Raw genomic sequence first — 11,875 nt, forward strand, 5'->3', positions numbered from 1 at the left:
AACTACTAATTCTGTACCAAACTATATCTTGTGTTTATGTTGGGATCTTTGGTTTTCCCTGATCTCATCTATTTTGATCAATCTTCATCCTACTTCATCCTAGTCCTAATGAAATATTTTAAGTTTCATTGTGTCTTTCTGTAACATAAACTGATTTCTTTTAAAACAACTGATGGGTGCCAGTGACCTGTCCCTTACTTGTTTTTCAAGTGAACTGCAGTTAACAGTTTAATGTTCTAACCTGTTGAGGGAAGATAAAGATTATTTCCTGTCTTTGCCATCGCTACATTTATTAATAGTCGAGAAATAGGAATAAGCACTATCTGTAGATATAAGCCAATGAATTTCCTAACTGTAGAAATGATTCTGAAAAAGAAGTGGAATTGAAGTTTTATATGGGAAAGAAATATATCATAAAAGTTACTGGCATTTTAATTTAATGTTGTTTCCCTTTTACAGAACAAGATTAAAGTCGTTGCATTGAAAATAACAAATAATATTAATGTTTTAATCAAGGTAAGTCTTCCTTTCTTACTTAGCCATCCCAACTAGCTAGAAAGTTAGTGCAGGGGATATGTCCGTAACGGTCTAGTGAAGGAGAAATGCCATTACGTTGCATACATTTGGCCTTTTAAAGCTTTATGCCTTTTATAATACCAAGTAACATTTTTGTAGCTATTATAATTCGTTTTATTTATTTAAATGGTATTGCAGAAGATACTATAAACAAAGGGAGGCATGCACAATTCTGACGAACAGCATTGGAGCAGATACATTAGACTCAGAAATTTCACTGACTTAAGCTCTTGTAGTTTTAACGCTATTGGTTCCTTTTGAATGACCAATAAAACCCTGCTTCACTTACACTAAGAATGGACAGTCTTATGTGGTGCATGACATGCTGTCCCATGCTGTCTTCTGTTAATTTGTCTATGTAATAAATTGAGAGTGTTCTACACTGTAGGCTAAGGTGTACCTTACCATTAAGCCATACATACGCTTCAGTTCCGTTCACCCTCCTCAAGTATCTGTTAGCCTAAACAAAAACTAATAACCTGAAAGAACAAAAGAGGAATCACAACAAAGAACCCATCATTTGATATCATAGGTTAACGGTACTGTCACAAGTTAACAGTATTGTAGCCAGGTAGGAGAAAGAAATATTTGTTACACTTACAGCACAAAGCCTGACAGTAACAAAATCAGGGCCAGTGGTATGTCTTAAAAGTAGTCTGGTAAAAAGCCCATGGAATACTTACTTTTTATCAGAAGAGAAAGGGAACTTTTCAGAGAAAACAGTGAGATATTAAGGGATGAATTATCAGTGCCAAGAGGAAAAGGGAAAGGGCATTTAAGAGGGAAGAAAACTGACTCACACCTCAAAGAAAATTTTTATAATAGGCTCCATTTATTTCAAATCTTAAATATAAATCATAGTTTGAAATGGTGAATTAATACATTAAAATGTGAGATTTTACTTTATTTGAACTGATACCACAAATCAAAGTTGAAGATAATGTTTAGAATACTTTAAACAAATACTGTGAAAGAAACTCAGTTTACTTTTATCAGATGTTACCTATATATAAAAATTAGGGTAAAATGATAAATATAAATTCATCATAGTTTTGAGGGTATAATGAGGATTAGATTATTTCACTTCTGAATTATTTCAGTATTTAAATTTAGCAAATATTTGCATTACCATATATTGATAATTTAGTATTTAAATAACGTGGGTTTTTTCATTATTGGTAATATATAGATATTTGAGGGGGAGAAAAACATGATTACCCAGACCATTAGTTTTGTTCTAGTATTGAACCACTTAAAAATCTGCAATAGCAAATGCAGATTGCACCATTATATTTTCCTTAAAGCACATTAGTGACTGCATCTGTGCAAAAGAAACCACTTGGAGATTTGATTGAAGTTGATAAAGATTGATATTTTGTCCTGTAACCTGAAATGACATTTGAAAAAAGTTAGCTGCAGTTTCTTAAATGTGCACAAAATAACATTAATTAGGTAATATATGTCATTTGTAAACAAAATTGTCCTTGTTTACTTTCCTCTTGCAGTTTTTTCCCTAGGTTATTGTTTTAGTCATTAGCACAAAAGCAAATGGGATGAATTACTTTCCTTTCCTAAGATGACAGATGTGTCTTCCTGTTTCCTATCCTTACTACCACTTTCCACACCACCAGATACATTAGAAATCTCTTCCTTTTGTTTCTTCAGGATCTCTTCCATATTCCTCCTTCTTATAAGAGCACAGTAACATTATCCTGGAAGCCTGTACAGAAGGTTGAACTTGGGTAAGAAACATTTAAAAGGGATTAAAGTGTTCTAATATTTGATTTATAAATATGAAAAGTCTGAATTCAGATTATTGCATTTCCTGTACAAAATGGTACATTATTAAATGATTCTTAATAAGATGTTAAAATATAGCTATTAGAAGCATGACTTAAATAGAAAATCTAACCTGGTATTTATAAAATAAACTGGCGGAATACAACTCTGGAATTTTCAAACCATTGTATTGCTGTGGCATAAGACTTTTCTGATAAGTTCTATGAAATGAGTCACTTGTGTATAATCTGTGAAGATACATATTTCAGATTGTTTTGAAGCCTTGTAAATGCCCTTCTGACAATGTCTCCATAACTTTAGCAGAGTTAATTTGATGACATCAGATGTTATTTCCTTTTTTCTGACATGACTATCATCTTTAGGATGTCTTTTGTAACTAATAAATATATTGCTAGCCTCTGATATAAAAGACTTTTTTTTCATTGCTGCTCTTCCTACCATTATAGGCAAAAGAGAGCCACTGAAGATACAACTTCAGGTTCACCTCCCAAGAAATCTTCAGCAGGACCAAAAAGGGATGCCAGGCAGATTTATAATCCTCCTAGTGGGAAATATAGCAGCAATTTGAGCAACTTTAATTATGGTGAGCGTTTCCGTTTGGGTACAAGAAATATGAGAGATTAGGCAGAAACTGTGTTGTGCTTGATTTTAAGTATAATTGAAGAGTATCATAGCTCTTTCAGGGTACTTTTTTTGCATTAGCTTGGGGAACTTGAACTGCTGGGAAAACACCTTATCCTATTCCTTTCTAACTCACCCTTGTGGGTTCACTGAGCTGAGCATGTAACACCAAGAACCTGAAAATTGTATTCAGAGATGCCAATAGGAAAAAAAAAAAAAAAGGAAGGAAGATGACATGAACCATCCATTCCTGATTTTCCCTGTTTTAGCTTCAAAGCAAGAAATGTTGTCCATTCTCCCTCAGGGACAGATAGAGTCCCTGGCAGATGTGGTATTAATGATTCTTCTTGGACCTCGTCAGCCTACTGCTTGCCCTCCCATTTTCTGTACTACTTCAGAAGGAGGAGTCCTAGGAGGTAGAGTCAGACGGTGAAGCACCGTCTAGCAAAGATGTGTCCTCTTGCAGTCTCCTCCGCTGCCCAGAGTGCAGTCCTCCTGTCGACTTCTCACCAGTCCAGTCTCTCCCAGGGCTGTTGAATCAGAAGTGGTTTGTCTCATTGGCTTATAAAGAAGAATGAACATAAATATCACTGACTCAGATCCTTAATCTTGCTTAAGAAGACAAAGTTTAATATCCAGAACCAAGCATACTTGTGATTGGTCTTGGTTACCAATCAGAATTAATTCTACAGTAATTATTCCCCAAAAAAGTACATTCTGAAGCATATACTCCCTATAATTGTTTCCAGGATGAGATCATTTGACATTAAGTAAATGCCTGCTATGAAGAAGGCAGTGACACCCCACTCCAGTATTCTTCCCTGGGGAATCCCATGGATGGAGGAGCCTGGTAGGCTGCAGTCCATGGGGTCGCGAACAGTCGGACACGACTGAGAGACTTCACTTTCTCTTTTCACTTTCATGCATTGGAGAAGGAAACGGCAAACCACTCCAGTGTTCTTGGCTGGAGAATCCCAGGGACGGGGGAGCCTGTCGGGCTGCCATCTATGGGGTTGCACAGAGTCGGACACGACTGACGAGACTTAGCAGCAGCAGCAGCAAATGCCTTCTTAAAATAGCAAAATTCCTCCAATATCCAAGCAAAAAGATTATGAAAAGGCAATTTCAGATTGTGAAATGAACCCTTAAACTCCAATCAGACTCTCTGAGGCAACTTTAGTGTAGAAAAGATCACTGAACTCTTACTTACATAATAATAGGCAAACATGCCTCTCTTGGCTTCTTGTCTTATCTGAAAAATAGGGATAGCAGAGAGCTTAAAAACTTCAAAAAATATTAATGATAGCATTTTGTAAATGGAAAAGATTCTGTTACTCCATTGCACTAAATATTGTCTGTCCTCTGTCACTTGTATGATTTAATGTGGTATTTATCAAAACCTTTCTTAACATCAGCTGTTCTCTCAGATACCATCTTCATTTGATTTAGATGAATGTAATCAACTATGGAAATATATAGAGAATTGTATTTATTTTCACTTAGGCATGTCAGTTACTCTGAATTTCCATGAGTATTCTGCACTGTGACATTCACTGCCTGCCTTAGAATCAGATGATGTAATGCATGTGGAAAAGAGATTTGAAAAATGCAAAGCCTTAGGTTGTATGTGATTTTTTTAATTATCAATATGGGTGGGGCGGAGGGGAGCAGTTTTACCGAAGACAAAAATCAGGGAATTTCCTGGTCATCCTGTGGTTAGAACTTCGACCTCACACTGAGGGCCTGGGGTTCAATCCCTGGTCAGGGAAATAAGATCCCATAAGCCACACAGCAAGGCCAAGGAAAAAATCCAGGAGTCACTTACAGCTTCAGTTGTTCCTTAGTCAGCAAAGTAACAGAACAACAAACACGCCTGTTAACTGCCTTTTGTGTCTGGTGTTCCTGTACTTTAATACTCCTACAGGAGCAACCTTGTAATCGGAGTGCTTGTCATAAATTGAGTTACAAAGCAAACTAAACTCTGATTGTTCTTATTGGAAAGTAGGAACCAAATTTCTGCTAGTATTTTTATTTGGGGGAGTTGAGATGTATCAGGTTATAAGTATTCTCACAGAAACAATTTGAAGAGTTTTCTTGGATTTCTTTCACCCATTCAGCAGAAAACAGTTCTCAGTATTACAGATGAAAATTAGTTGACCTATCTACCTCAAATTTTTCTACCTTTTTAATGTCCTTTCCTTGGGGAACTGACAGTGGGTCAGGAGGAAAGAGAAACAGTGTTGGGTTTTTTTTCCTGCGATGTCAGTGTTGCGCCAGGACAGAGGGAGAAAAATGTTTTGTGTTGAGTCTTTAATACTTAGACTTTATTACCCATATTTAATCATTGAAATTCTACTTTTCTATGTCAGCCAAACTCAATTTTATTATATCACTGTCTTACTACAGTGACCAAGCCTGCTGCAAAGAAAATAGATTGTGCCAGTGTCATGGGCCTAAGCTAGTTCTATGCAGAGAAGGAGCCAGAATTTGTAATTGGTCTTTGAGTCCATGTAGGCATAGACTTTTTTCCTTATCAAAGTTTTTCACTTTACTAACCATTGTCTCTATTATTTTCTTTATCAAAAGGTGTTTGTTCCCATAACGTAGTCCAGCTTCCTGGTGCATTTTCAATCAAAGTATTTGCACATACCCATGTTTAGTTCTCCTTCCTGTGGAACAGAGTTCCCTGGTAACCCACAAGTACTAATTCTATATTTTGTGACTTGTGTCCTTCAACTTTTACCTTTTTTGAATATTAAAATAATTTTTAAAGTATAATTTTAACTAGTAGCTGTATTAGTTTAAGCTTGAAACCATTAAAAAGATCATTAAAGTGATTTTTTGAATATGATAGGTCATGATGGTTTCATTTAAATAGTTGGCATACCAATCAATTTAGAAAAATGTATCATGACGTGAGAGGTGACTTTAAATCAGATTCCATTCTGTTGACAGGTAAATATTGGTTAAGCTGGGGAAAGGTCTAGTTAGTTTTCTAACTCAGTTTCTGGAGAGAAAAAATAAAGCATCACCCAAAAACAGTAACATAATTCTAGCCATAATGGCAGAAAATGGATTGCAGTACTGACTGGATAGGAATTTTTCAAGCCTCCAACATTATGGATCAAAAATGGCAACAGCAGGTTCTTTTTATTGCTCCTAACAAGATTCCTGCAGTGAGGAAGTTTGAAGGTTCCGATGAGGAGACTGGGTCTCTGGAATTAGAAGTTTGAGACTCCTACTCATTTGTGTATGATGAAAGGTCCAGCCTTGCTGATAAGGTCAATCAGTTTTCTTCACTGGAAAGACTCCTCTGGACCTGTGAAACAGACTGACGAGTAAATCAAGGACTCATTCTACCATATGATCCAAGTGACTTGATTTTTCAGCAAGAGATATGCTTAATTTACATCACTAACCCAAACACTGTAACATATACATAACAACCTTTTTGGCAGCACTCTGAGCAGCTCATACGTAGCTGACAAAGCAGTGAGAAAAGCTGTCAGAATTTGTAACGTTATTTTTCAATGTGGTGACCCAAACAGATTACCTTTTCATTGCATTTGAAAGGTACATTTTTCACTCTAGCCTAACTTTTCAGAATTGATCAGTGGTAGTTTAAGATATTTTACATATATGACGCTAACTTTTGAAGGCCTATAGCTTTAATCCATATTAAATATAGACACGTTTATAGTTTCATTAGTTATCTTTGTGATAGGCACCACAATAAAGAACTAAATGTAGTTATCATTAACATTGTCACCTTGAAATATCTTTAATGGGGTACATTTAATTGAGTATATACTATGAATGTATTTGGTACCTTGAGATAATGCGCTTTGGCATATATGATGCCCTGGTTTTATGTAAAGATTTGAACTTGTAGATGTGCTCGCAGAATACCATACTGTTTTTATAGAGCCTACTGCTACATTCAGAGCTTCCAGCTACATTTCTTCTGTGTGTGCTGTCCCGTGAAGTCCTGAACAAGACCTAAACCCTTGTTCGCTTTTTCGTAGAGCAGAGAGGAGCCTTCAGGGGAAGTAGAGGTGGCCGAGGTTGGGGAGCACGAGGAAATCGTAGTCGGGGAAGACTCTACTGAATGAGAAGTCACATTCTTCAGCATTGTCATGAGCTTATATACTTAATTCTACTACTCATTGGATTGCCGGGGGTGTCCCTTTAAAAAGACTGCTGCCTTCAGCTAAAAACTTACTGTTCTTTATACCTTTGTATGTATGATCTACTTTTGTAACAAACCATGGTTGTGTCCAAGGTAAAAACCACAGCGATATTTTTGGATGCTTTGTCTGCAATCTTTACTTGTTTTTGCAATATCATCATTATTCAGACTTCACATTGTGAATCTTTTAAACATCTTGATAATTTGTTATTGAGAGCTATTCAGATCTAAACTGTAATAAAATTCAGTCCATTTCTGATAACTGGTAAAGATCATCAGTGCTGAAAGGTTCCTGACTTTCCTGTCCCCTCTGTCTCCCCCACGCCAACATATGGAGAAGAGTAATGGTCAGACTTAACATTTATTTTCATGGTTATTTAATAAAGCTGCTAGGCAATGGTACAGTATTCCTGCGTGTCAGAAAAACAAAAATACTTAATCAACTTTCTTAAAATGTAGAAATGACTTGACATTTTTAGGAAGAAGTAAGTTGCTTTGCACTGCTTACTTAACTCTTCTCCATATGTTGTGATATAAACTTTTGAATATGGGATCTTACTATTTGCCTAGAAATGTGTATGTATAATATACATACATACATGAGCATATATCTGTGTGTGTGTGTGTGTGTATATATATATGCATGCTGTGAAACTTGACTATACAACATAAGTCTTTTTTTTTTTTTTTTTTTAATTCCAGGAACGGGTAGTCTTTGACACGGTGATTATCCTCTTGAGGCTGAATTCATTATTCACTTGTTATTTAGGTTTTCCTCCCAGTAGTGAGGGCTTTTGAGTCAGTTGCACTTACATGATTATTGTTATTTAAAACTAAAAATAAACAAAGGCTGCATTTTCAAAGATAAAGTTGAGATCCCTGTTGGAGAAATACAGCCCAAATACTGAGTCTGATGTACATACAGGTTTCTGCAGGATGAAATAGAGTACTTTAGAATTTGGGGATTTGATAAGCAGGGCAGCCCAGGAAGAGTGACTTGGGAATGTAATACACCAGTAAGTAAGGGGTGCTCTCGCAGTTTGCTTTTGCCACTTTCAAGATCTTAACTTCTCAGGTTATTAATCAAAATTATTGTATAAGGTAGTCAATAGAATCTAGGTTAAAACAACAGATGGGGGGTTTGTGGAGTGTTTAATTGTCATGGGCATTTTTAGTAGCATAGGCCCTTTGCTCTGCATTTGAATGTTTCATATATTTTTGTTCCACAATTAATCTTCCCTCCCCAGGTTTGTTATTCAACTCTAATGCCTGAATGACATTTTCTAGTAGTTTGACCTATTTTTTGAGGAATAGTTTGTGATTCCAATGCAGGTGTCTTCATTACTGTTACCTCTATATTGGGGGAATAGACAAAAAAAAAAAAAAAAACAACAACAACCCTTTGTTAGAATTACTGCACATGTTTCTGGAGAAAATGTTTTTTGAAGACTAGAATGATACAAGTGAGCAAAAGAAGTTGGTCAGCTTGACTATGGAGTGGTGGCAATAATCTCTAAACATTCCAAAAGACTATGAGCTGGACTTAAGCTCCCTTGGAATCTGAACAGATATAGGAACGTGGAATTGCCATTTGACAACTGTGACCAGGTAGTCTGGACCTTAGAGTCAGATCAGCCAGTGGCCTAAAGCCATTTCAAGTACAGAAGCTGTTTGGGGACTACATTTATATAAATTTGAACATTAAGTATAATTTTTCCTCTTTTTCTTTTTAATATTTGTAAACTCAGAGCTAAAAAGTGATTTTACTTTCTAAAGTTTGATATTAAGTTGACTGTGTTCCTTCCCTTACCGCCTCATTGTTCCCCTTCCCTTTCCTAAAGCAATAGTGCACACCTTAGGTTATTTTTGCTTTAAAAATTTGAACGAAAAACTTCATGCCATGGATTTTTTTCTTTTGCAAGACACCTGTTTATCACTTTGTTCAAATGTAAATGTTCCCCTATGCTTTTGAAATAAATTTCCTTTTGTAATTTTGTTTTGTGTCTTGTGTTATCATTATGGTAACTTCAGTTTCTTGATATTCATTAACATTTCTTGCTTCTCATGTGCCAGTTTGTCAGACCATGAAAATACAAAGATGGACAAAATACTGCTCTTCTCAAAGAATTCAGTATTGCCAGTTATCTTTAATCTTCAGCCTTTGGGGTTTATTTTTAGAAGCTAATAACCTTCTGAAAAAAGAACTGGGTTGTTTCTATCAAAGCAAAACATCAGATACTTGACAGATCATAATGGAATAATTTCTTCCCTCAGTATGTAAAGCAACTTCTTGATTTGACTACCAGACTTTATTAAAAAGATTTTCCAGCCTTTGTTAAAAAGCACCAAGGAGGGATCAGTACAAGCTACCTAAATTCGCTCAGTGATCACATCCATTCCTATGGTTCTAATACCATCTACGTGCTGAGGACTGCCAAATGTCTATGTCCATCCTTTCTTGCCTGGAGTTTCACGATAGCCTCCTGATTGATTTCCAAGCTATTACACTTGACTCTATAGCTTGCTCTAAACACAGCAACAAAGAAACATCCACTCTTCTACTTGAAGATGTTCCATGACTCCTTCCTCATTTTAGAATAAAAATCAAAAATTTCTGACCTCAGCTGCTACTCTTATCCTCCACCACTCTGTCCAGTAGCTTCATGCAGGCTAGGCAAAGACACACACTTACCTTGCAATCTGCACTAGCTGTTCCTTCTAGTCATATCTGCCTAACTCCACCGCTTCAACTCCTCAAAGGTCATCTCAAAGAATCCTGTTTAATAGCACAATGCCTGCTTTGTTCCCTGCCAAGACTCCAGAATCCACTTACCTACTCTATGTGCTCTGGACCATTTGCCAACTTCTAACAAAATTATATAATTTAAAATATACTGTATTTTTAGTGTCTCCCCATGGTAAAATATAACGTAGCTAGAATGCCACAAAGGTTAGGGTTTTTACGTTTTGTTAACTGATAACTGAAAGCACTGAAAACAATGTTTGGTACATAGTAAGGTGTTGGAGAAGACTCTTGAGAGTCCCTTGGACTGCAAGGAGATCCAACCAGTCCATTCTGAAGGAGATCAGCCCTGGGATTTCTTTGGAAGGAATGATGCTAAAGCTGAAACTCCAGTACTTTGGCCACCTCATGCAAAGAGTTGACTCACTGGAAAAGACTCTGATGCTGGGAGGGATTGAGGGCAGGAGGAGAAGGGGACGACAGAGGATGAGATGGCTGGATGGCATCACTGACTCGATGGACATGAGTCTGAGTGAACTCCGGGAGTTGGTGATGGACAGGGAGGCCTGGCATGCTGTGAGTCATGGGGTCGCAAAGAGTCGGACACAACTGAGCGACTGAACTGAACTGAACTGAAGCATTCAGTAAGTAGTAACTTGAAGGCAGTGTTTTATCCTGAGGATATAGTGGTGAACAAGATAGGCAAATTTGCATGGAGTTTACATCCTGTTATGCAGAGCCTGATAAGCTGATTTCAGAGAGAAGCCTCATGAGGACCCTGAAGCATTTAAGGTGAATGTCTCTAAGAGCTAGCATAGAAATGGTTAGAAAAAGTTTGTGGAACTCATTTGAGCTGAGTCCTAGATGATGATTTGGAGCCAGCCTAGTGGAGATTTCAAGGAAGGGCATTTGAAATAGAGGCAATAAAACATGCAGAACACCTGGCCTTAAGAATACCAGTGCTTAGCTTCATAATCCCGGAATTCCTAAACTCATCTGTGGTGAACTACTTTCAGTAACTCAAGGGGCTCTTTCTGATACTGGGCAGGCACCTCTGTCTGGAAAATCTTTGTTCCCTGATTCTCCCTCCTGCACTCACCAGGCTAACATTCCTTTTTCAGGTCAGACGAGATTTCACTCCCCATGGGAAGCCTTTCTGCCCAAGCTGGGTGCAGGGCCACCTGGGTGCTCCCTCAGCTCACTATCCTTCCTATTTTCTCTTCTGACGTGTAGAAAACAGCAAGTGGGATTTAATTCTAGCAAGTGTGACAGAAGCTAAAACTTAGACAAATGAATTCTATCAAAACCCTAAGAAACTCTAGACTTATTCCTAGAATTTGTATGTTTAAAACTAATATAGCCACAAATAAAATCAAGTAAAATTCTGTTCATCATAGATGATAACTGAAACAAGACGAGACAAAGCCAAGATAGACTACTACATAACAGTTGCAATTTGTGTTCAAGAAATAATGTTAAGTAGAATTGGAACCAAGAAAAGCAAATAAAAGAGGGAATGGTATTTCTAGAAGAAAAAACTAAAACTTAGTATGCTATAGTGATGGATAAGATCAAAGGGCACAAACTCACTAAATGGTTTGAATAGAATTAACTTGAATTTAATCATGTGCTTAGTCATTCAGTCGTATCCGACTCTTTGCAACCCCATGAAAACAGACTGGTTCCAAATAGGAAAAGGAGTACGTCAAGTCTGTATATTATCACCCTGCTTATTTAACTTACATGGAGAGTACATCAGGAGAAATGCTGGGCTGGAGGAAGCACAAGCTGGAATCAAGATTGTCGGGAGAAATATCAATAACCTCAGATATGCAGATGACACCATGCTTATGGCAGAAAGTGAAGAGGAACTGAAGAGCCTCTTGATGAAAGAGGAGAGTGAAAAAGTTGGCTTAAAGCTCAACGTTCAGAAAATGAAGATCATG

General features: G+C 37.0%; 1 protein-coding gene across 2 annotated transcripts in view; it reads left to right on the top strand.

Moving 5' to 3' along the window:
• Nucleotides 1–9,181, top strand: part of API5 (apoptosis inhibitor 5) — a 28,197-nt gene extending 19,016 nt beyond the window's left edge. Inside the window, exons 11-14 of one of the 2 annotated variants that reach the window (XM_019975271.2) lie at nucleotides 460–516; nucleotides 2,242–2,318; nucleotides 2,823–2,959; nucleotides 7,023–9,181. In XM_019975271.2, coding sequence (XP_019830830.1) covers nucleotides 460–516; nucleotides 2,242–2,318; nucleotides 2,823–2,959; nucleotides 7,023–7,105 — 354 coding nt within the window. In that variant the 3' untranslated portion in view covers nucleotides 7,106–9,181. The remainder of the gene's footprint in view (nucleotides 1–459; nucleotides 517–2,241; nucleotides 2,319–2,822; nucleotides 2,960–7,022) is intronic. The other variant, XM_019975272.2, reaches the window with a different exon arrangement.
• The last annotated feature ends 2,694 nt before the right edge of the window (nucleotides 9,182–11,875 follow it).

Source organism: Bos indicus, chromosome 15 (assembly GCF_029378745.1).
Source record: "Bos indicus isolate NIAB-ARS_2022 breed Sahiwal x Tharparkar chromosome 15, NIAB-ARS_B.indTharparkar_mat_pri_1.0, whole genome shotgun sequence".
Classification (NCBI taxonomy): Eukaryota; Metazoa; Chordata; class Mammalia; order Artiodactyla; family Bovidae; genus Bos; species Bos indicus.